The 26,472-nt window shown below is 36.4% G+C and overlaps 1 protein-coding gene across 2 annotated transcripts in view; it reads right to left on the reverse strand.

The window, feature by feature from the left end:
- Positions 1 to 34: 34 nt before the first annotated feature.
- ERO1B (endoplasmic reticulum oxidoreductase 1 beta) overlaps positions 35 to 26,472 on the reverse strand; it is a 30,025-nt gene continuing 3,587 nt past the window's right edge. Inside the window, exons 2-16 of one of the 2 annotated variants that reach the window (XM_071739038.1) lie at positions 24,820 to 24,939; positions 20,941 to 21,024; positions 20,497 to 20,538; positions 17,688 to 17,770; positions 15,687 to 15,760; positions 13,112 to 13,232; positions 12,966 to 13,012; positions 11,834 to 11,845; positions 10,965 to 10,991; positions 9,430 to 9,522; positions 9,026 to 9,272; positions 7,874 to 7,943; positions 6,711 to 6,797; positions 5,251 to 5,384; positions 35 to 4,396 (exon numbers count right to left, since the gene is read on the reverse strand). In XM_071739038.1, the coding sequence (XP_071595139.1) occupies positions 4,336 to 4,396; positions 5,251 to 5,384; positions 6,711 to 6,797; positions 7,874 to 7,943; positions 9,026 to 9,272; positions 9,430 to 9,522; positions 10,965 to 10,991; positions 11,834 to 11,845; positions 12,966 to 13,012; positions 13,112 to 13,232; positions 15,687 to 15,760; positions 17,688 to 17,770; positions 20,497 to 20,538; positions 20,941 to 21,024; positions 24,820 to 24,939 (1,302 nt within the window). In that variant the 3' untranslated portion in view covers positions 35 to 4,335. The remainder of the gene's footprint in view (positions 4,397 to 5,250; positions 5,385 to 6,710; positions 6,798 to 7,873; positions 7,944 to 9,025; positions 9,273 to 9,429; positions 9,523 to 10,964; positions 10,992 to 11,833; positions 11,846 to 12,965; positions 13,013 to 13,111; positions 13,233 to 15,686; positions 15,761 to 17,687; positions 17,771 to 20,496; positions 20,539 to 20,940; positions 21,025 to 24,819; positions 24,940 to 26,472) is intronic. The other variant, XM_071739039.1, reaches the window with a different exon arrangement.

The following is a 26,472-nucleotide window of genomic DNA, read 5'->3' on the forward strand; positions in this document are numbered from 1 at the left end:
TATCAGCCAAAGATGAAAAAAAGGTGCCACAGGATTGTGAGAATAACAGAAATTTTATTAAATCTTTTGGTGTTCTACAATCGTGTTTGTACAAAACTGCCTGAAGATCTAGTGCAAGAAAAGTCTGCAGGTATTGTTACATTTTCTTCACAGTAGCTGCACAGCAAAAGTTTAGTTTTGAGGATTCTGTGCTTAAAACAAGCTTGATCCCTATGCCACAGCATGCATGCAAAAAAAGTGAAATTACAAGTGACTATAACCAATCATAGTAATGAATTAAATACTCTCAGACACAGGAGATTTAAACAACAATGTGAAAGGCAAGATCTTATTTAAATTGAATAACTATAATTATCATCACCTGTGTAACAGGTAATTACCCACCTAAACTGAGGATGAAAAAGGTGTATCAAATTTTTAGTAAGATTGTTTGTTAAAAATACATACATGGAATGAAACAAAGCTGCAGAAACCCTTCAGGGGGAATAATTTCACATGAAGAGCCAGAAAAAATATTTACAAAATTGGTTTATAAGCTATGCTGAGAAAGGGACAGAATGGACCAAACATCGTTTCAAAATAAACATTTTTAGTCTCTTAAAACAATTGGACTAAAAAACAGTGGCTAAATTTGGCCATATTCAAACAGATTGTAACTCTGCCACAAGAATTTCTGATGTGCTGACATGGTACTGTAAAAAGCAACAGGTAAACAGGTGACATTCATCTTATGAACAGAATGAGTGAGAATGAAAGCCTACTCATTGTCTTAAGCTTAAATGACTGACACCTAATAATCATGGCTACATAACTTCTACCAAGTCTAGTTGAAAAGTAAATCTAAATTAAAAAGTTTTAAAAAAATCGAATTAAAACAAAAATTACATTCGCAAAAAGTTACAGCAGAAAATACTTTAATTTGCATTTTAAATTCTAACATAGCAAAGACTCATAAATGTTTAGATCTCAGTAAGCAGTTCCACAATTGAGTTTGATTTTAATAAATATTACAGTTTAATAGACCAGCTGAGATTTTAAAGTGATAAAATGCCAATTGCTACTTTATAAACATAAGCATCTAGATTATTTACAACATGTTACAGGTAATTTCCCAGAAAAGCACAAAGCAAGGTCAGATAAAGGCAACCCAGCCATCAAAACAGAACTCCAGAAAGTGTGGCACAGTGTATTTCATGCACAATGACAGCACAAATCATCAGCTGAAGCAGGGAAACACTTTTGTTACTCCAGCCTACACAAGCCTTGATGTTTTTTACTGTTCTAAATCTGTATTCTCCCCCTCCTCCTCAGGCACTGAAGAGCAAGTTGTTCAGCAGGGGTGCCCTGCATTTTACCTATGCAGTTTGCACTAAGTCTTTTTTGCCAATTTCACTTAAGTCTTCATGACTTGGGGAAAAATAAAAAAAAAAGAAAAGAAGCATTTTTGTCTTTGTTCTCTCACTGCCTCTGGGATTACAATCATCATGTCATTTGTACAAGGAAATGGACTTTTACTCTGAAATGAGTGGCAGACAATGCTGACAAGCTGACCTCCAACAGGGAGCAGGAATTTAAAACAGTTTACAGGGCACAGAGAGTGTCACTAACCTTATTCTTTAGCATAAAAACAGATCTGTAAGTTAGTAAAATTTAACTTATGAAGAACTAAATCACCCGACTCACATGGCAAAACCTCACAGGCAGCATAGTCACAGGATGTACATAAAATACAGTAAAAAAGATGGTGACAGGAAAATTGCCTACATGTGTAACAGGAAAAAATCTTATGTCCTATTTCCCATCTCTTCATGTCCTTACCCAACAGTATGAGCCTGACCTGCACTGTGCAGGCAGTGAGGGTTGCAAGGTGCAGGTGTCCAGGGTCTGTCTCAATCTCTCACCTGTCCCAGGAAATGCACAAAGCTCACGTGTGATGCTGCTGCTGCTGCAGTGTCCACAGATTTCAGACAGGCACAGATGGAAAAAAAGTAAAAATGGCAAGTTGCATCCCCAGAAGAAGGCTGGAAGCAATTCACTTTCCCCACCAAAGCATGGGGGAAAAGGAAAGAAACAATTCTGAGACTAAGTTCCTTCGTGGGGCAGCACAGACAACATAATTTATTTTCAACTAGAAAATCTTGCCTAAAGCTTTAGGCACCGTAATATATAATAATACAGATAAATGCCAGCTATACACCATTCTTCACACAAGTGAACCTACAGGTTCTAGCCCTTGCAGGTCAATTGGAAAGGCAAGGAATTAATGGCCAACTGAAGCACAGCAACTTTCAGTGTACACAATTAGACAGAAGATTGAGATGCTCAGGGTGTAACTTGTTTACCAGACACAGCTGCTCACATCTGAGCCAGTTACCTGGAGTCCCACTTCAATTTAATGGAGAGCAGTAAACTCCAGGGTGCATATCACTGCATCCTTGGTTTACAACCCAGAGCTTGCAACAGGACAGATGAATCCAGCTGGAAATCATCAGCCCTTCTCCAATAACCAGGAAAAGGAAGCCTGTGGATATGGGTGCCCACAGGCAAGAGAGACTGCTGGGTAAGAACATAACATCCCCAGACTGGCATCAGCTTTCTCTGACAGCGTGGTAAGGTATCTAAAGGCTTAAACAGGAACACGAGACTGGATACCAGTTCATTGCCAATTTGTGCAAGTATCACAAAAACTTTGTGGGGGTGGTTTGTGGTTGGGGTTTTTCCTTCTCTGTTCTGTTTTTCCTTTCATTTAGCTTATCTGAGTTTGACTCAAGAGGGTTTCCCTTCTTGAGAAACAGTATCTCTTATAACAGCAAGTGTTAGCAGGATAGTCCCTTATTTCCAGTCAGGTCTGGAAACAAAGGACATAAAGTGTATTCCAGCCTTCAGAAAACCTCAGCTGTAAAGGACCACATTATGGAAGCCAATATAGTTACAATCAATTATATAAACAGGTCACTAAATATCTGGTAGGGTGAAAAATGTTTAAGAGCACTTCATTTTGTGAAGACTTATTGTTTTAAAAAGATATATATATATATATACACACACTGTACCAGCACTCCCTACATCCATACTGCCTAACATTGAAACATGCTGGTTTAAAAAACTTATTACTTCATTCTGAATTTAAACCAATATTTGGTTGCTACTAATCAGTAATGCTGCTTCTGAATTCTTTTTGGGACAATGATAATTTTTCATTGACATTTGAGGACAATGATACCAGTTATTTCTTATTTTATGAAAGTAATGTTATTAACATACCCGTTTTATTATGCTGAACATCATTTTAAAGAACATAAAGTTAGGGGTTGCATAGATAGAGTATGCAGTATTAAATGTCACTGTGATTATGAATTTTAAAAAGCATCTTTTTTTTTTTTAAAGTGACTACAAAATCAAGTTCTTGCTTTTTTTCGCCTCGATCTTTCAGCGTAGCACTAAAACAGAAGCCATAAAAAGCAGATTTATTACCACAGCTCAAAGACTGCAATGTGCTATTTCAACATTTTAGACATTAAAAAGACAATTTCTGGAAGCTGAACTTGTGATTACAATCTAGAAAAGAAAAAGGGCTGGATGCAAATTTGATTGACAGAGGCTTTTCAGGTAGCAGCACTCCACTGAACATCCCCCCCTGCTCTGACCCCCACCCAAATGCAGGGAACCAAGGGGCTGCAGAAAAGTCACTCCCAAGGGTGCTGCATCAGAGACAAGGTAGTTAATTTAAAGAAAAAAAGACAATTCAGAAAGGCAGCACAAAAAGGAAAAAACATTGCTAACAGCATGATGCAAAGGAGCTCAGTATGAAACAAAATTTTCTGCTCAATTTCCTGTTTTTAAGTAAGCTTCGTTATTACAGTAAAAAGACAGAACTCAACAAGAACCTTATTTCCTTTTCTGTTGTTTGTTTGTGTTTAAGACAGCAAGAGTCAGCATACCCAGTCCTCAGAAAATACTGAAGCTCAGTACTGAGGAGATCACCTCTCTCAGGCCAGGCCAAATCAAGCTGGAGGTACATGTGTTATCCTATAAAACAACTGTCTCAAAAAGACAAGGAAATAAAGGAAATGTATGAAGTTTCAGTACAACAGAACTGTGAGCAGAGAACTTAAAAAATAAACAGCTCAGCATAATTTACACATTTAAAAACTATATACTTCATCCATAAATATCTTTTCTAATTAATAACCATTCCTAGTTTAAACATAAATATTCAAGTTGGTATTTGATTTTACTTTTTAGCAGTTCATGTGAGTCCTGTAAGGATCAGTTCCTTCTGCTCAATGCAGTCCTGTGAATGGTCTTCACTAAGGGGTTGTGCAAAGGCCTTCATTACCTGGTTTGTTGTAATAAAACTTTGAAATTCTGCAGCTCTCTTATACTTGTGGAAAGCCTGTAAAAAAAAAACCAAAACCCTTTAAGGAAGTCAACTGTGAAAGAGAAGTGCAAATCATTAATTTCCAGGGGGGTTTTTTGGTTGGTTGGTTTTTTTAAACACAATTCTCTGCCAAAGATTAAAAAAAGATATTACTTTCCTTCAAAAGATCTGACCCTCAATTATATTTGCATAATATACTACAGGGATTAAAGTTTAGATATATTTTAAATTTTTCCAACCCCATTAAACATCTAAAAATCTCCAACCAGAGGGAATAAACATTCATTACATTCTTTTAAACTGGATCAGGTTGTTATATTCAAGACCTAAAGAACTGGCATGCTGGACAAAGCAAGTTTAAAGCTGTTGACATGTTTTATTTCATCACTTGAACAATGTAAATTTTTGCTCTTTTCAAAAAATTAAATTTTTACCAAAATAATCATTTCACACACAAAAATAAAAAAACCTAAGGGCTTGATGACAGTAGCAATAAATTCCTAAGTATTTTTCTTCCTTTTCACTACTTTTGACGTATACACATTTAAAACGGAAATAACAAAAATTTAGAGCAGCTCTACTCAGTGTTCAAAACTGAGGAAATTTACCCAAATTCTAATGCTTATGTCTGTTTGAGACTTGAATCCAGACTTCACAAGATAGAATTTCTGGGAGTTGAGATAAACAGTTGAATTGAATCCCAACACATGGTGATGACTGAGGCTAATAATCAGCAGCACTCCACACACTCAGTTTGCTGGTGTTTAGTCAATATCAGTGCTAATAATTCCACTGTTAAAAGTTACAGCTACAATTCCATCTTTATGGGGTTTTTTATTATTTCTACTATACACATAACAAAACCTTACCTTCCAAAGGCATTTACAAGAGCAACTATTTCTTGACGTGTCAACTGAAAACCTTTTGATGGGCTGTTCTCAGGAAGGCTCTGTATTTCTTTCTCAGAAAACAAGATCTTCAGAGCAGTTCCTAAACCTTGAGTCTACAAGAAAAGAACAGTGTCTTAACATTTAACAAGTTTTTTCAGCTCCCTGAAAACTGTTTAAAAAGTTCAAAATTAGTTGTCCAGGCAAACTGTAGCATCAATTCTTATCTATTGACATTCCCTCAGCCCAAATAATTGCAACAAACCAGGACACAAACACAACTGCTTGCCATCAACTGTGTACCAGGTTCAATCTCTTACCTAAGAACATTTGTTTCCTCAGGTATAGCTGCTCTTTATCCTTGTGTTTTTAAATATCTTCCTTTTAAATATCTTTTTTTTTTTTTCTCAGTCACACCAGATGCATTTGACATCTGTCACAACACTTCCAGCTCCCTCCCATCCTTACAGATGCCCAACAGCTCCAAGAACTGTCAGATCACATCTCCCTTTTTCTTCTCACCTCCCCCTTCCCAGCCACACTAGGTTTTATTATGAGGTATCACAACACTGCTGCTTTTTCCACCTCCAACCCCCAGTGTCAGACAATGCAGTTTCAGTTTCAACCCCTATTTTCTAAACATAAATAGAACAGAAGAAAGTATTCTTATTTCCCCTTTTCATCAGGCTGCAGAAACAACCACTGGATTTTGACAACATGTTTGAGGCTGCCTGCAAGATGATTTTAAAGGTCAGGAAATCTGACCCCTTTTCATTTTGTGTAAGAAGGAAAGAACAGTCATAGATCAGAAGCATTATCTAGGACAGGGGATGCAAAACTGCAGAAATTCAGCAGATATCACCAAATTTCTGATGTTACAAAACCCCTTGAAAAATGAACTCTGATATGCTTAGTGTTATACAGCAGAGTAGTACTGGAGGCAACCCAAAGTAGCAACTGTTCTCAGTCTGGACTTAATATTAATCTTCATCTTTTTCTCAGTAAAATAAAAATAATAGGCATCCAAAAACTTAAATTCTGTTTTTCAACTTCTAGCTTTACTGTGAGCCTTTTCATTCATTTGCTGCTTTCTGCATAAATTGTCAAAGCCTGGATTACTTGTTTTTTATATGCCTTGATTTTTGGAGTTAGCATCTGCTGCTCTGTTTAAAGCATCTGCTTTAAATCCATTTTTTTCTGGAGAATACAAACTACACCTCTTAGTAAACTAAACAGCTGTTGACTCAACAAAATAAACATTTAAAAAATGTTTAAAGAAGTTTAACAGTGAACTAAACATATGTCTACTTTTAGTATACAGGTAAGGATAACAATGACCATGTGCAGAAAGTCTGCATGCTGAGGTAAGAGGCATCCTATTAAACTGAAATTGATGCTTTTCTTCTGACCTCCCCCCAGCATGCACACAAAACAAACCTTACCTGCAGTTTGCCCCACAGCCTGCATTTATCACACCCCACACAATCCATGATGCGGGATATGTTCTTGAAATGCAACCTGAATTCTTCCTATCAGACAAAAACAAAGTAAGAAAGGTTATCTGCCTCTTAGCTTTACAAAGACAGAAGTTTAACTAAACCAGTAGCACTAGAGTATCAATTCTCTTTTACTAAAACTTAACATAACCACTACCATATGTGATTGGGCCATAACAAAAGAAACTTTGTTTCTAGCTACTAATAGCTAATTTCTCTTAAAAAAGATCACAAAAGTCAACATACAGAACACTGAGTAACACTTGCATTCTATACACTGAGTTTCTAAGAACTTGCTCCAAACAATCTAAGCTACAAGTACTGTATCTGTGTCCCTACCACACTTTTCTTCCACTATGCAAATTCCTTTGGAACCAACCCACCTTCTTGACTCACAGGCAATCAAGTTACAATTCAAGACAGACCTTTCCTGTCCAAAACTAAGGGGAAAATTGTTGCTTTGCAGCTTCAGAGTGCAACTAAGTGCAGAACAGAACTAATTAAGGTAATCTCAAATAGGTCAGAAAAACAAAGGGACTGAAACTAGTGACACTTTTCTAAGAGAATTCTAATACTGATGGAATTCCATATTACTACTAAAATACATATTAGAAGTGTTAATAAGTATCAAAACAGAGCTTTGTTACTGAGCCACACTCCAACTGAGGAGCTTCAGAGTGTACCAATCTGACCACCAGCATGTTCCTGTGTCTAAGATCTGTGCTCTTCTAATGTTAAATAGTAATCTTACACTATATTACACTCCATAAGGCATCTGTTTTTTAAGCAAATGTTGATGGTTTTTACAGATGCTTATGTGAAACAGATACTCCATTAAAAACACCATTTGCATCTTCTGGTGGTATCAGTTCAACTACTTTGCCTCAGCACAGTCCTGATTACAGATCCAAAGTGCTAAATCAGAGATTTCAGTCTGCCTGGATCAGGACAAGACCTTGGCAAGGAGATTCAGAGGCCTCAGATGCAACTTTTTAATCTCTTTTTCTACTCTCAGCAGTATATTTCTGATATGTAGAGAGTTTTTTTTTAAATAAAGCAACTTAATTCCAAAGTGAGTATTTGGAGGTAATTCAGAAAACTAGCTCTACCTTTAATGACTTGGCTCCTTTTTTATCTCCAGCAAACATGGACTTTTCATCAAAGTGCATATGGAAGGACCTAATAAAGAGAAAATGCAAAAAGAAAAAAACTCAACAACCCAAAGATTGGCATAAACTACTGTTCTAACAAGTCTGGTGATGCCATCAGTGTAAAATAATTTCTAGAGTTCCAAATTTTAGCAGAATAGCTTGTAAAAACTTAATGAATGTTATCAGCTCTACTATTCAATCACTGTGTCTTGGAATCTGTTATTTATAGTTCTGTTGAGAATTTTCTTTGCTATTTCCACTGATCAAGATTTCTAATACACACTGAAATGGTCTTAATGTTTCAGTTGATCACTACCTGAGCACAACTCAAATGCTAAGCAGGATTATGATTAGGGACAATATTGAAACCACACAGCATGTAACCAATCACAAAAATTAGTGAGAAGGTGAACAAAGGAACTAAACTAATTAACTTTACAGAGTAAACAGAAGGAAGAAGGGATGGCTCAACCCCCAGAGATAAAGTCTGTGATAAAAGCTGGATTACTCACTGGATCATTAAAAGAATCAGAAACAGCTGTATCAAAAATAGTGTGGGTATTAGGAAAAATGTCTTTACCAAAAGGGTTGGCAGGCACTGGAACAGGCTGCCCAAGGAAGTGGTGAAGTCACCATCCCTGGAAGTATTTATTTAACAGAGGTGTAGATGTGGTGCCCAGGGACAAGGTTTGGTGGTGGACTTGGCAGTGTGCTGGGTTAACAGTTGGACTTGATTATCTTAAAGGTCTTTCCCAACCAAAATGATTCTATGATTCTAAGACTACATATACTGTTTTCCTTTATAAACTAAATAATGTGCATCTTATACTGAAGAATCAGAAAAAAAACCTCAAAACCACAAGAAATAGGCAGCAGTCAAGGGTGATGCATGGTGCTTTTTTTGTCTGTTGTGTTTTGGTTTTTAAAGGTTGGTATATTCAGACCTCAAAAATATTAATCTCTTCCCTCCAAAGGTACAAATTCCTCTTACTCTCTCCCCTTATTTCCTCCTTCCACTCTCCTTGTCCTACACACTCCAGAAGTCATCTCTTCTTTGTCAATATAACTGAGAATTTCATCCCAGTCATAAAAAGAAACCTTATGCCTTACTTTGTATCCCTGAAGATATCCAGTAAAAGAGCTTTAGATTCAGCATCCTCATGGCCATTTCCAGTGTACAGGTCAACAACTGAACGTTCAAAGTATGGTGCAACCTTTGACAAAGCCCGGAGCTCTATCAAATACAAGAAGTACAAATTTTTGAGCCTCCTTGGTCCTTCTCCTTTTGTTTCAACAGGGTCAAAGCGGCGAGTGAACTCCTTCACGTTGGGTCCCCAGCGAGGCTTCCCCCAGGTTTCTGCAAAGAGAGGGGAAAAAAAAAGGGCACGGGTAATAAAACACACATTTAGAAACAGAAAGCAGCAAGGTATGTATCCAAATTTTCAGAGAAAAAACAAGTATGTTACAGATATGGTAAAATTCCATTCAGCAATTTTACCCCGGACTTAAATTACCTTCAAGAAGATAATTTGCACACAGGTGTAAGTTGATACTAGCATGAAGTCCAGAAATAAGTTTATAAAATACTCTTTTCTCAAGGCAAAGACCTGTCCAAGAAAAAAAGACAAACAGACCTCAAAGTAAGTACTGGAAAGAATGTATTCAAATGAATGATATTTCAGTGACACAAGTCTGCATCATTTAAGAGCTATAATTACAGCTTTGTTAATAAGCCCTTATATCCATCCTAGGAAAAGTTTACTTCTGGTTTTTTTTTTCAAATAAAGTAGTACTAAGGATGAAGGTTTGTCTCTTCTTACTTAATATTTTAGTATTCTAATAGATACAGTCAAATAAGTACCTAGTCAATTGGTACAATTAGAAAAATTGTCACACAAAATAAGATGCTTACATTGTTCAAGCAATAAATTTGAAATGGTTTTCAATTTTGATAGTCTGGAAACCTGAAGTATACTATGACCCAACCTGATTAGAATAGAAGCTCCCACTGAATTAGAGAAGTGACCTTATAGAAAAACAAAAAACTCAGACAACTTCATGGCACTGGAAAACAGGAAAAATACTCCTTGCCAGCTCTACTGGCAAGAACACTTAATCTTAATTCACTTAAGATTAAAATGCACAGAGAAAAACCTTGAAAAATATGATTTTGATGGGCAGTGTTCTACAGCAAAAAGAGAAATGAAATGGCACTGGGTGGCCAAAATAAATGCAGAAACTATTTACAATACTACTTAGACTCAGAGATAAACTACACCTGAAATTTAGAAGTTTTTTTTCCCCTTTTCTAAGACATGTTTGGGTGACTTCCCTGTCATCCCCGTCTCCACAAACAGAAGGAGGAAGACTTGATGGTCAAACCTATCCGGGGGCTGAGATATGGCTCATTTACAGACATCACATTTTAAAAAGCATCTGAATTTGTATATTTTCCTATCAGAGCAGCAGTTAGGTATTTGTATCTAGACAAGTAAAGGCTTATGAAAGGCAGAATGAAGTAAGTTTAAAATTGAGTACCTTTAACTCATTCACTTCTCCATACACTTCCAAAATGCTATTCTGATTGCCACCACTGTAATAATAATTTTCCTTTAAATACAAATAAAAGCAAATTGCTTTGCCTTCTGAATACATGATACTTATGTTAGTTTAGGTACTAGGATCAGAACCATCAAAACCTTTAAATTTTTAAAAGTTATTTTCAAATAAAACCACTTAGCAATGTCACTAATAATCACATCCCTGCTTAAATGCCTAAAATGAGCAAAAAATTCAAAGTAACTGGTATTGAAGTGGACTCCTTTATAGGTGATGAAACACTGAAGGGTTTAAGGAGTATAACATCACTAAGATGAGAGGATTGTCAAAGACCTTCAAGAAATTAAATATTACTTAAATGACACTCAGAAGTTCTGCACAATTTAATAAAAAGCCTACACTGAAAAATACTAAGGAAGAGGAGAAAAAAATACTACAGTGTTTCTTCCAGTGAATTTAACATTATATTAACCCATTCAAGAGGTCTTACCTTCTAGCCATGTGTAGAAAGATTCTCCTGTAAATACAAAGTACATATTTAAATGAAGAGTATTCATTTTCAACATTACAGTATTTTTATGCTGCTATAGAATACTAACATTACCATCTGGATGTGAAGGTAACTCTTGTAGCTATTACAGTGAGAACAGGCACTGAAATGACTGAACTTTGAAGTGAGTTTAAATCTGCTGGAGTCTGAATAGAAGAAATTCAAGAACAAGCACAACTAAGCTACTGGTCAGGGCATTCAGAAGTGTATGAAAGCACAAGCCTGATTATATGAACCAGTGGTGAAAGATGTGATGGAAGATTGTAACTGTATCTGAGAGCCTTTACCTTGACTCTGTCTCTGTGGGTTTCCTGTAGGTTTACAACTTTTGCTGAGAACTTTCAGTTGACTGAAAAATCTTCAAGTCTGTCTCACTGTTGACACCAAATGCTTCCCTCCCCTCTCCCCACCTTCCCAAAAATCAAGCACATTGAAGAATATACACAAGAAACTGTCCCTCTTCTGTTAAGGGATCTGACATTGCTGTCACTGGAGCTCTGGAGGAGACTTTAATTAATGAATCCTTTAATTAATGCATCTCCAGTTATCTCACTAATAACATTATCATGACACATTCTGTTACAAGGATAAGAACCAGCAGTAGAACTGTATTGTGCTCTTATCCACTCCTCTTCATACTCCAAATTAAAGAATTATCCTAATAAAGACATTTTCTGATCTACCACCTGCATAAAAACATAATTTCCTTGCCCTCTAACATAATAGCAATAAAGTGAATAAATCCTTATGTCCAGAAATCTATAATCCTTACTCCATTTCTGCAGATAAAGCAAAATAAGATGACTTACCATCATCTCCTCCTAAGGGAGGGAAAACAAAAACAACAAAAGAACAATCTGTAAGCACTGAAAAGATAATTTTCACAGCAAAGCAGTAACAAAGCACAGGCTTTACTACAAACACTGAAAAAAGTGCAAGAAACCTTATTTAATCTACAAAAAAATAGACTATATTCCATCCTCTTCCTGCTCCTCTAGAACACCCGAGACTAAAACACATTATAATAATGAAAGTCACTAAGAATTGGAGATCTTAGCAGCAGCTGATTTACATGTTCTTGAAAGCTGTATCTTAACTTCAGAAAGATGGGTTAGGAAGTTTTCTTCTTCAGTTCACCAGTGCTCCTTTTTGAAATTCTGATCCTTGAGTTAAATTGCTCTTACAATTCTTTTTATCTATGTATACCTGCAATATATTATCTCAAGATTTATAATTACTAAAAGACATCTTGATTTTCTGGCTCAATCTACTGGACAATAGTTAATTTTTTAATAGCAATGATTCAGACTGACAGGAAGAAGCAGATTCGTTTGCAGAACCAGGTCAGTTTTCACTTTAAATTTGAAATCTTGAAACACAAGTCATTGTCATACTTTTTCATATTATTTCAGATAACTCAGTATTCCTAAGTACCCACTCTTACTTCAAATAATGCAATTATTTGTACGTTTGTAATACACTAAATGTTATGGGTGGAAAACATATAGCCACATAACACTAGAATGACCACGAGCTAAAGAGACCATGAGATTAAATTAAATGACCACGAGATTAAATTAAATGCTCTAAGGCAAAAAAGATACAGGAAGATAAGAGCACTGCATTTTTTGTTGAACTAATTCTCATCCACATTAGAAAATTACTGTGACACTTAATTAAACAGTCTGAAACTTCCTTTAGTTTTCACACTAGCTCCCCTGACATTAATGAGCCTATTCATATGCATAAGATTAAGCACGCATGCAATCAGGTATCACAAACCTTAGTCTAAATATTGAAAAGGGACAGCTACTTCTACATGGGAAATTAAAAAAACAGAAAGAGCACCTGAAGACTGAAAATTATTATTTGCAGCACTTGCACTGCAGTAGTCACTATCTTAAAAGAACTGCATTAGAAAACAAAAGAGGCAAGACCCACCCCTACTAGGCGCCAGTGGATTTAAAGGACGATAGACAGATCGAGGCCTAGAAAATAAGTTAGAAAACAAAAAAAAAAAAAAAATCAGTTTTAAGCTAAATTGAAGCACAGGTGTAAGAAATGGGCTTCCTCTCCCTCCCAATTACTTGAAGCAGTTTTCTTCGTAGATGCTGTTCCACACTCTCCAAGCAGAAGGCCCCTTGTACCCAGTGTAACGTTCTGGATTCAGCAGCAAATCCACGTACTGTGCATCTGGAGATGTCTCATCTAAACAAGAAACCTTTTGTTACATTTCTAACCAATCATTTTCAAAAAGATTCAATTTTTAAAAAGTCACATAGAATTAAATATAAACGAGAGGTCTTAATATAATACTATGCTGTCTTCCAGTTGGATTATAAATAGCTTGTAAGTAAAGATACAGTGGTATATACACTAAATAGCTGAAAAGTGACTCATTTATTCCAAAGTCTCTTGTGTGGCCACAATTTTTACATCTGAATATGTTCTATGCTCATACTGCTATGGGGAGCTTCTTAACAAAGACGAAGAAGTGCATTTTGTACTTAGCACATATTCTATTTTTATTAGCTAAATCTCTCTTTTCCCAAGCTACTTTTGTATACTGTAAGGAAGTCTGGATCATGTTGCTTAACTGAACAAACTTCCAACACACTGAAGAATACTCTGTTGGTAACAGCAAGAAATGTGTTATTTAAGCATCACTGCAATAAGTTTCAACCTCATCTCTGAAGCTCACTACAAATTCAGGAAGCATACCCAAAGAAAACTGTCAAACAGCACTCTCTCTACTTGAAAACTCTATAAAAATAGAAACTTAAGTTTTGAGCTATAACCAGCAAAAAAAAAAAAGGAAGAATTCCCTTCTTGAAATTCTAGGTCGAGAGCAACTAATGTTTAAGAAAACCCACACACAGTACAAGCCAGTGGTCCAGAGGCTTATTCACACAAATAGGACAAGCAGTCCCACTGAGTATTTCCTCCAATGTAGAAAAAAAGCCACAGAAACAGAGAGTGAAAACTGCTCTAAAAAGAAGAGATGATTCTGCATGAGCAGTTAAGCATCACTTCAGCAGCAGAAGCAAAAACAGAGCCAGACACAAGACGTGCAACATCACAGTGAGTGCCAGATGGTACCAACTCAAATTATAGCTTCATTTATTTCTTTGACAAGAAGGCTAACCTAGGCAGTTCCTACACTTCCTGGTCTCTTCAGGTCTCCACTTTTTTCTTCTAATTATCCACAAAAAACTGGGTCTGTGGGGCAGTGCAACAGAAGAATGAAGAGCTGACTTGGATTATGAAGTTTTTTTCAGCTAGATCAATTCCCTTAAGTAAAAAAGTAAAACTGATGATACAGTTTTGTGCTAAAATTGAGTGAATTAAGAACTCTCTCACCACCAGGAAGAGAGGAGAGGAAGAGAACAAGACCTTCTACCTCCTCCCAAGCTTAGATTGGCTCATCAAATGAGTTTGTGAGCTGGAGGAGGGAGAAGTGAGAGAGAATAACTTCTCCCTACTCCAGCTCACAAACTCATCTGATAATCCAGTCTATCCCAATCTAGGGGATGGCAGGGAGATGTCTACTTACTTTCCTGCTATACAAGTAACCTGATTCAGCTCACCCTGCAGAGAGATGCAGACAGAGCAAAAAAAAAAGCACTGGAAGAACACACCTGTGGGCAGTACATCCTCCTTCAGCAGAGAGATAGAAGTAGAAAAAGGAACTACTTAAGTCTGCATTATTTCTAAAAGAAATGCTCCTAAACCATGCATTCCCCAAGCAAGTTCTCTTAAATAAGTAGGCAGCTTGAAGAGAGTAGAGACAAGAGCAGCCTACTGCAAAGAACAGTTCAGATCTACAGTAAAGCTCATTATTTATTGAGCAGTTCATATAGAGAATTTTCACAGGTAAGACACAGCAGAAGAGCTGAAAGAGAACTGCAGTTGCTAAGTCCACTAGAGCTGCTGCTTTCTCAGGTGACATCAAACATTAGCCTGAAGGTAGATAAAACACTTTGCATTATGCCATAAGCCTCCTAGGACAGAAAGCTTCCTAAGGTATTTATTAAAAAGGCCTTTAGCAGTCATTCTTGAGTTTGGCAGTTCTCATGGCTATCTGAAAAACATTCTGGGGGGCTTTGAATGTTACAAGCAAACAAAAGGACTCACATATGTGGAGAAAAGGGAAGACCCTATCCAGTATCCTAATGTTTTAACAATAAGAAAGTCTTTACAAGTAAGTGTGAATTTAGTGCAGAGATCATTTAGAAACATAGCAAGGCTGGAAGAGGAATGAACTCAGCCCAAGCACAGACAGTAGAATAGCAACAAAGATAATACAGCAGTAAGAAACTGAAGCAGGTATAAGTAATTCCTCACATTTGTACAACTCTTGTGAGAAGAAGCTTTCTTTTAAAAAGTGTATGCTAAAATCCCTCCATTTACCTGTTTATTTTCATAAAGGTCCCCTGTCCACTACACTAACAGGAGGTAACAGTGAGTATGCACTGTGCAGACTACCTCATAAAAAACTGTTTTCTTTGCACGTAAGGTGATATGAACTGTCACATCTCCATTTAGCATAAAGTTGAAACTTAAAAAAAAAAAAAATGTTATTTGCAGAGAAACTACAATATTTTGTGTTTTGCAAGAGACAGCAAATAAAACAAACACACTGAAAAAGCTTAAACATTTTACCATCAAGTTCACAAAAATGATCCTGTGAATCATCGTATCTTGCCCAGTCAATGAAAGCCTCCTTACTTTGGTTACTGAGGGGAAGAAAATACATTTGATTTTAAACTTTTAAATAAACAACATTAGTAACAGCTACCAAAAGAAACACAATCCCCTTAGAGTAGTTATTTGGAACAGAATTCTGGATTACTATATCTGATACTCAAGAATATATGGAGTTTCTGCTTGTTAGCTTCAAGCAGGCATCAAGTGCAATACTTCAAAAGTCATTTTTATGTCAGACAGCAACAAAGATTTCACCATTATTTGAACAAATTGTGCACCAACAGTGACTTTTCTTACTTCAACAAGAGCTTGCTAATATAAGTTCATAGTATATACATTTTTAACACTTTTCAAAGTAATACTTTAACAGCTGTCACTTGGGGAGGCAGGGGAGAAATCATATTTTGTTAAACTGCACTTTCAACAAGACCTACAGTTGTCAGCTTTTCAGTGGGAAACTGGACATCTAAATGTGCCTTCCAAGCTAAATTACTCTGTGAATATGATTAGTCTCAAGCCTTTTAAATCATAATGATACTCCATTCACCACAGCATTTTCAAAAGTGCACTGTACCAGAGAGACAAGCACTCTGAAGTTCCCACACTGCCAAAACCTGAATGCTTTCTTCTGTCCCTACTGGCAGCACAGAACTGTGATGCCACACCACTGACAGCAAAACATAAGCAAAGTTAGGATGGGGAACTCTGCTCCACTCCACTTTGAAATAATGAAAGCAACATATTCTGTTTGATCAAATTAGTACTGGCTCAATTCTACAAACAGAGGCAATTCTATGACAAGATACATCTCCCATCTGCCAAATCACTATAGAGAACTTCATACTTGGCATTAGGGAACTCTTCCAGTAATGACTAGCAGGCAAGATTTGATAATCATAAGAAACAGAGTTGGCAAAAGAAAATAAGCCAAAACTATGAGGATAATAGACTGGTAGGTAGAGAACATGGAGGTTTGTCTCCAAGGAACAAACTCCCCCTGGGCCTGCAGGCTCCATTACCCACCCTCTCCCAACTTTAATCATCTCTCCTCCTCTCACAAAAGGTATTCTCTTCAGCTCCCCATATGTGTACTCAATCTCACATTCTTTTGCTCTATAGGAGTGGAAGAGTTAATAGTTTTTCCATGTCCCCTAAAAAACCCCTTGATTAAAGGCCCTATCTAGTTAAAAGCACTGAACACCAGGCAGAAGCAGCTGCATTTTCAGGGCAGTCACATTTTTTCAGATGACAGGAAATGGTTTCAACATCTCCATCATGTAGATCTACTGCAATCTATGGCCAAAGGCAGCAGACATCTGCATTAACAGTGGAGAAATTATTTTTCTGTTTCTGCTTTTTAAAGGTAGAGGATCTAGTAGAAAACATTTTTTTTAAGTGTTGTTCTTGCCTCCTCAGGGGCAAAATCATCCTGCAGAATTCCTCCCAACCAACCTTGACTGTGCCATGCAATAAGGAAGATCAGGGAATTGATCCAAGCCAAAAATAACTTTGCAAACCACAGTAGTAACTCACAAAGTCCCTGATCTGGTTCACTGAACAATCAACAGACAGGTACATTAGTGTAACAGAGGGAAAGAGCAGGACAGAATACCTTGATCCAGCACAGTCATCAAGAACTAAGACTGATGCTGGTAAAAAGTAGAAAAAAAGGTGAGGTTATTTACAAGTTTTGTCCAATTCTTGAGGCTGTATAAAGTCTCTCTTTCAAATATCTAGGTGTACTTTTTTTAATTGAAAAAAAAAAGAGGAAAAAAAAAGAAGTCTATTTGACATCTAACACCTTTACCTTCAGATGTTCTTGCATCATTTCATATTTACTTTCTAGTGGGCTATGGAAAGAATGAAGAACAAAAACCAGCACATTGCAAAATCAAGAAAGACAAAATGAAATGCTCCTTTGTTACTATTTTTGTACCATCATAAATCACAGCATACCTTAAGGTACTGTTAACTGCTCCCAGTTTGTTAGCTTGCTCACAGTCTTCCAGTTCTTTGGAATTATTTGCCCCTTTTGAATACTGTAAAAAAGTTCACATTAATATATAAATGAATTACCTAAAATTCTCTGAGAACAGGTGCTATGAAAAGTCTTCCTGTGCTAAGTATTATCAGGGGAAATGCTCAGATACTACAACTGGTAATTCCGGAATATTTCTGGTTTTCTTCATTTCATCAGGCAAATTTTACTCTACAGATTTAGCTGTCATGGAAAATTGAGCTAAATATGTTGGAAACTTTTTTTTTTTCTTTTATGTTTTTTAAAACTAAATGGAGTACAAAGAATAAAAAAACCTAAATTTAAGGTTTCAAACAGAACAAATATTCAAGTCTCAAAGCATGTTTCCATGATTCACTGTTGTCCATTGTTCAACAACTCTTAGGATCAGTGCTATAACTACTGACTAGATCAGGATAAACTGTCTGTTCCTGGCCAAGCAGGATCTCCTGAGATCACTTTCTGGAAGAAAACAGAAAAGAGGTGTGCAGGAAGTAAAATATTAAGTTGAATGCTGGAACCTTGAACTGCATCCTATCCATTGCTTCAAAGATTAATACAGCAGCTGTCATGTCTAGCACTCCAAAATATGTTCATCACTCACATGACTCAGAACTACAGAAAGGCAAACTACTTTGTGCCTTTCCAGCACCATTTCAAAAAGTTTATGTTGGTGCCAAGATTTAAAAACAGATCCCCTGTTGCTAACCTCACTTCTGTGGGGAAGCTGTGCAAATGTAACCCCATTTTTTATGGCTAGATGAGCTTTCAAGAGAAGAACTGTTCTCTATGGTTCAGCAAACAAACAAAAATAAATCCCCAGCAAAAGCCTAAAATAAAGTTATATGTTTACAAGCTCATCTGTGTTTGAAGAGAAGGGCAACAGAAAACTGCACAGAAGTCAAGGTCTAAGGACCACAGAATTCTACCCAAGAGATTACAGCTCTCATTACAAAGATGCCTTCAGTTGTTTTCACCTTTCCAAGGCAGACACTATCAGGATGAAAGAGAAAAACTGAACAAGTACCCAGAACAACTGAACATGCACAGATTTTTTTTTTAACCAATCTATGAGATGCAGGACTTTCCCAAATGGATGAAGCACAGGCTAAGAGCAGAGTATTTGAATTGCCCTTGAAGCAAAATGCTCATACTAAGATGAGTTTGATGTTTCCTTAAATGAGACTGTCAATTTTTAATTGGCTCCAAGAAAGAACTTTAACTGTATCCCAAGTAAGAAAATGGTGTAGGCAAGATTTACGTCAGTCCTGCTGACAATTTTACTGCAGAAATATTTCACTTTCTGACCAAGAAGCAGCAGATATTAGTGTCTATATTCTATTACAGATCAAAGGTACAGAATTGTCCCAACTTTCAGTACTGTAGCTTGTTCCAAGAACCTAGAAGGTAATTCAAAGGAAAAAAACTGTAACAAATACATCAGCAAATGATAGCTCCTAGTAAGTTCTCCCTAGGTCTTCACATGATGAAAGCAAAAGGGTGCTGATCTTCACTTCCAAAGTCCAGTTCCATATGTTCACATTAACTATCTTAAGAGCATATTCTTTGGTTCCTAATTAACATCTTATTTATGGATCTCAAGATTAAATCAATCAAGAAGCTCAAATACCTCCTAGAAGAATCCCTTCCAAAATAGTCTTTAAAGTCTTTAAATGCCTCTTTAGGAGGCATTATAGTATTTTAGGAGTCAGTTTCTTTTCTATCAAGCTTAGAAGAGAACACAGTCAATGAGAAAGAGAACTGGCTACAGATTCTCCAGCTAAAACTCAAGATCTTCTGCCCAGACACAGTGCCAAAGTCTTCCCAGAACAACCACTGATGTTTGTGCTGAAATGGTGCATTAGTGACATTTAAGGCACCTCAGTGAAGATGTCTCTCATCACCAGAACTTTTAAATGAAGAGGCACACTGTACTTCAGAGTGAGCTTAACAATGTGTGTATAAACAGGAGACAAGACTTCCCCGTGAGCTAAAGGCTGGACAGACTTGCTTGCACTGCTCATGACAGGACACAGAAGTCATCCATTCATGATCAAGTGTTTCTCTTGGCTGTCTTTGGTAATTTTTCTTGGCATAAAGTCTAAACCAAATGCCAGAGGTCATTTATGATACTGTGAATTACACTCAGGTGAGGCAAGCAGCAATGTTGGCAGCCCAGTGAGGTGGAAAGTACTGGGGAAGATGAAGATAAGAGTTAAGGATGAGTAAGTATGAATCTACAACCCAGCCATGGCACTCAGCAGAAAGATCTCTCGTTTAGGCACCATACTGATGAAATCTTCTTGGGAACTGTGTTTGAGATTTGGAGGTAGAGGAGCTCTTTGTCTGTTTTGACCACTTTCCTAGGGATATTTTACCCTCTTTACATTTTGGATTTGCTAAGATTATTTGGTGATCTAGGAAGCATGAGTGGAGGAGAAGCAAACAAAAGGCAACAGCACAGACTGACCATTTAAGCTTGCACTGAGCACTTTGCTCTAAATTGTCTTTAGACTAATGACCTGCTCAAGATTAGACACAGTGAAACTACATTTCATCATTCAGGCTCTTTTAATATTAGAGGTTGTAGTTATATATGATTCTTACAAGAGAATACACTGCTACTCCAGCTCCATCTCAGCCTATGGCATTACAGAACGTGGTCTGTGCTCAAAAATGAGCCAAGAACTTAGCAACTTTAAAAAAAAAAAAAATCAGAAACAACTTAGAAACTAAAGGACTACTTACTTTATTAGAGCTTCCAGCTTTAATTCCAACAGGTATTTTGCTCTAAAACAAAAACAAATCAGTTTTACAGTATTCATAGAAATCATTATGCTTGGATAAAACCTACAAATTAAATATCATTCCTCTAGAGGTCAAAGCAAGCTTGTTTTTAAATAATTAACTTGCTCCTTTGCCTTCTTAACAGGTTATATCCCAAATAGTGCTACAGCTTAGAAGAGACTTATTCTTAAAAGCTATTTGTTTTATTGGTATAATTCCTAAGACCTTAAAATACTTTGGCTATAGCCTGCTTTTGCAATGGAAAATAATTTTACTGTGACTCTTTTATTTAAATTTAAATTAAAATTCTCATTAGTAAATATTATTAGTACAGTATTAACCACGCAAATTAGCAAAATTTTAAACCAAATAACCTTTTTCTATCTTATATTATTTGATCCATACCTCAGGACAAGGCTCTACATGACAGTCTTTGATAGAGCAATGGCCATCATCAGCCCAAAATGGGCAAGGTCTTTTCAGGTTCACCTAAACATACAAAACCCAAAGTTTACAATTAACACTTACTTAAGGCAACTATAAAAGAACCAGTTCTCAATATCAGGAAATACTTTCAAATTAAAGTAGAAGATCAACGGAAAAAAGTTTCAATTTAGTTCTTTTATCTTTTGGGGGTTTGTGAAGGTTTACTTGGATGATTGGTTTCTTCTAATTACTTTCTTCCTGAGTATATAAGTTGAAGCTGCAGTGGAATTGCTAGGGATAATGCTTGCCAGTGGGCACAAACACAGAGTATATTGAAGTCCAAACTAAATCTCTCACCACTATAGTTTCAAAGCAGTAAATAAACTACTAAAAAGCAGGCAAATTAAACATATGCAGCTCTAAAAGGGTTGTACATACAATCAGTTATATCCTGCTGATCAAGAAAATACATTTGATGGATGACAGACTACTGCACAAGTTTACCAATTCAAATAAATGCTTGCATGATTTCAGATTTCAAGCAATAGAAGCAGGTAACCATTTGTATACATCATAGCTAGTCAAGGATGCAGAAGTATAATGGCCTCAAAATAAAAACATAGTAAAAGTATAAATAATGAAGTCACTTCAGAAGCATTACTGGCAAATTATGATGATTAATTAGTATGATTGTCATCAAATGGCACAACAAAGACAGGGAGTACCACATCTCTTGGTATCTACTACATGGCAAAAGATTTAAATTTTCCACTAGATTTCCCTTGGATTGTCAATGTGAAAGCCAGTGAAGGAGAAAAAAAAAAAAATCCCAGCTTTTCCTTTACTTACTAACAAATGTTTGTGATAAGAAACACTTTGACCTGATCACTCCTAAAGCAAAGACTAAAGTTTTTCCTGTATGGTCAAACAAAAACACTACAGAAGTACACCCTCTTTGAAAACTAACATTACATATAGAATACAAACCATTTATCCTCAGTAGCACCCACTATTTTCCAAAGTAAAAAAGTTAGTTTTTAAATTTCCAAAGAAAAAAAACCCACACAAAAACTTCTTGTATTCTTTTACTTTATTTTCCTTTAGCACAGCTTACATACACCAGCTTTCTTTGGTTGATAAATACTGTTCATGAAGATCACAGAAGGGTTTGGGTTGGAAGTGACCTTAGAGATGATCTTGTTAAAACCCCTCTGCATGGACAAGGACACCTTCCACTAGGTCAGGTTGCTCAAAGCCCCATCAGCTTGGACTCTACTGCATACAGGACCTTAAAGGTTCCTGCTATCATAAAAGATAAATACTGCTTAATCTTTAATTTGGAGAAATCACAGAGCCATCCTGAACAATTATTCAATTAAAAAAAACCTTTATGCTTTGAACACATTTAACTGGCAGAGTACTGGATCAGGGATTTGCTTTAAGCAGCCTTGTCCTTAAGGGGAACACAATGATGGAAACCCAATGGCTCCATTCAGTGAACTGTCAAACCAAACCCTCAGCAATTAAAAAAAAAAAAAAAAGGTGAATCAAATTCATTTTCCCCCCTGACATTATATATAGTAGATCAATATGCCTCTGATACAAATCTGGCACTATATGAAGAATCTGAGATGAATTAGAAGCAGATTTTACTCTCCCTCCAGTCTAGTCTCTTAATTTTGATAGCTAAGAAAAATGTTCTGATTCTATGTACCAGAACTTTAAAGCTTGAAGGATAAATATTTTGTGGCATTATATACACTAATTAAAGCCAAACCAGAAGAATTCCCTCTTCAAATGTTCTATCAATACCACAAAAGATCCCTAAAAAGCAAAATTCACTGATTGATTTGCTCAACAGTCCTTTATGGTACCAAATTCCTTTCCCAAGCAAGTTTTTTCAGTACTTTCAAAACACAAATACCAAGGTTACTGTTACACAGTATCTGAAAGAAAGACTGTTTTCCAGGTTTGCAATGTGATGTATTTTTTCAGCATGACTGGGGATTATAAATTCAGATGTAAAAAGTTAGAGATTTCTCAGAAAAAAAAAAAAAAAAAAAGCTAAAAAAAAACCTGTTGATGGTCAGTTTCTTAGAAGTGATGGTAATGATCTCCTAGGTACAGCTCAAGCCATGCTAGCACAGCCACACTGAAAGCAGAGATCTTAGGGTGTTTTCCTTCCTCCTATTTCCTCTATTCAACCCACAAACACTACCCCTATGTAAAATTTTAGAAATTTTTGTACTTCTGTGCTCATCTTTTTTAAAATAAAGGACAAACTAGTGTTACATTCTACAGCTTATACACAGTAAGACCTGCATGCCCCTACGACCAATCCCTAAAAAAAAAAAAAAAACAACCAAAAACCACATAGCTAGACTACCATTTCTTCAAAGCAAACTCTTAACAAAAAATGGTAACACACTCAGAAAGATACAAGTAACTAGGCAGTCACTGTTCTTACACAGTGGGTGGAATATTGTGAATAGAACTGCTATATAAACTGCAGCTTAATTCAGACAGAACACCTGCAAATTAATGCCTAGTCCCAGAATGATTCAAAAGCACTAAAATCCAGTGCACACACACACACACACACTTCTGAGACAAACTGAGGTTGTACAGCACTTGTACTTTAATCAATACCAACCATGTACTGGCTGCATAGAACATCCTGCTTTCTTCAGGACCTGAAGCATTATGTTTCATTATTATAATTTAGAGTATTATACAATACTTCTCAAAAATAAAAGTGGATTCCATATCATGAATCTTCTATAGTTCAATGTAAAAACTATAAAGAGACAAAATTTTTAGCCCTTTATTTCTTTACTTGAGAAGTGATCCACTATCTAGCACAATGTCAGCAAGACTTTAAAAGAAAGTTTACAATTCAGGGTGAAGTTACACATTACTGATGGCTCAGAGTAGAAAAGAAAAATTCTAGAACTTTTTTCTTCTTCCTCACATTCATAACCACATCTTGCATGAGGCTGAATTCTTGTCTGATTTCAGGTCAGCTAGATAAGTTGCTACACCCTGAGGAAAAAAAAAAAAAAACCAAAAAAAAACCAAACCCAAAACAAACACCCACAACCAAACCCAAATATCCAAACTAAAAAACTACCAGGCTAAAGAGATGCACTGGCCTTGTGCACAACCAGAAAAGCCCAAAGCTACAAAGTAGGGAAGGGGGAAGACCCTCTGCCTCAGAGGAGTAGAACCTCCTTTTTTTCCAGTGTCAGGCAACCACCTGATTAGCTCTGTCAAAATGCAACTGCATTTTCAAGTGAAACATACATGGGAAGAGAAGTAGCAGGCTTCAAAGCCTTATTTTGCAAATCACATTCTAATACCGAAAAAAACATACATTTAACTCATTAAAATGTGATACTGCACATTACTTGAATATTGCCACCTATTTTGCAAAGGAATAATGGTTCTCTAGATAGCAAACACTAAAATGAGAACCAGGACAGCAAATTATAAGAAAAGGAACTCATTACTGTATTTCCATTTTATATTATGCACATTTCTTAGAAGACAAAAACTGCATGCTGTCATAAAATTGCTACTTTACAGTCCTTTGATAGATGCAGCAGTACAAGGATACTACCTCTAAAATTACCACTTACCAGCTGAATTTTAAAAATCATGATTTACTATCACCAACTCCAAAACTAACAGCAATCATGAATTATTATCAATGTAACTGTCAGGGACTGAAAACCTACTAAAACCAAACTAAAGAGCTATGAACTTCTGAAACTTAATATAGACGAGTTCATTTTATATACATTCCTCCCTATGTTTTCTGGGTTTTACTTATCCTGGAAAGTAACCTTCTAATTGTACCTTGTAATATCTGAAGTAATCACGTTCTTGTAGTTTCTGTATTTTGGGGAAGATCTTGAAAGTATTGAAGTCATCGATGCTTTCTATGTCACATAAACAATCATCAAGGACTCCTGTGAGCTATTAAAAAACATAAAAATTATTTTTAATAAAGAAACTCAATATTAACTACATAAAATTCTCTAAAGAGAAAAAGATGGCAGATAAAAAAGATACTAGTGAAATGCAGTTCAAGTAATTTATTTCTTGTCATTAAAATACAACATACCTTACACACTCTCAATTAGAAAAATCACAGACTTAAGCAGGTTTTTTTTTGAACTTAAATCTACTTCAAATGCAATCCTGAATCACTGCTAGCCAGATTAACACTTTCAGCCCTGAAATTTGTTGGCAGATTCAGCACATAGAAGTTACTGCAGAGTGAGCAGCAAGATGTTTCACACTATGAACAAACGGCATATTAGCACAAAGCTGCAAGTATTCTCCTACCAAATGCTTGTAGCCTAAAAAACAAACAAAAAAAATCCCCAACATAAATAAATAAAATATAAAATCCACAAACAAACAGCACAAACCAAAGCAATGCATTGGTATCTGGTTTTTTGTGTAATTTTTCTCCAAGTGTAAGAACACCCCAGCTAGTTTCTTCAGAAGCATGAAAGAAAGGAGATGAGGAACTTTTGCACCCAAGCAGTTAGTTACACAGCTAAATTCTACAGATAGGAAAACCAGGTGCAGGAATCTGTGAAAATCTACTGTGAAACCAAGTCTGAACTTTCCAGGCCCCATCCCTCTCCTTGTGCCAGGTCAGCCAGCTGGTTCAAATCACTGCAAGAGCTTGAGGCCACCTCTATGAACAGAAATGTCCACGAGTGCCAGTGGCAGGGCAAGAGAGGAAGGCAGGAATGTGCAAGTGACACAGAGGACAGGCTCAGCTAACCTGGTGAACTCAACTTTGCTGAGTGAACTCTCTTGCTGAGATCCTGACAGTGTCTTAGTAAAAGGTGAAAACACTGAAATTTGGGTCTATGACTTATTTGTGTAATAAACTTAATTAAATCTACGGTAACTACTCCTAAGCATAGCTCCTTAAACAACTACCACCAAGGCCTTTAAAATTTAAGTTTCAAGGCTTTAGACTACATCTAAGGGAACTGAACCAAACACAGCCCTTAACTCTACTTCAACCAAACAGGAAATTCATCACCATACTGGTGGCCTAGAAAGCACATGAAAAAGAAAAGCCCACACACCTTGCATGAGCATAGAAGAACTTCTTATTAAAAGGTTACGTGCAAAAGGAGACAAAAAATATTTTGTAGCTTTTTTTTTTTTTTCTCCCTCCACAGATTTCACATAGATGAGATTATGAAATCATCTAATCTGTTTTATGCATGGTAAATCACTCCACTACTTTACAAAACAGATAACCTTACATAACCAAGCTTGTTGGAGGATAGTCACTAGAAACCAAATTGTAGGTCTCTGGTCTTCTATGAAGCATAATGAAGACCTGGAAAATTAATTTTCCCCAACCTCCTGTGAGAATAAAGAAGGGAGGACACAGCAATAAAGGATTTAAGTAGATCCTACTTTTTCTGAGGTACTAAATAGGCTGTAACAAACCTGCTGAGTATGTGTGCCAAGGAA

Source organism: Heliangelus exortis, chromosome 3, assembly GCF_036169615.1.
Source record: "Heliangelus exortis chromosome 3, bHelExo1.hap1, whole genome shotgun sequence".
In the NCBI taxonomy this organism is placed as follows: Eukaryota; Metazoa; Chordata; class Aves; order Apodiformes; family Trochilidae; genus Heliangelus; species Heliangelus exortis.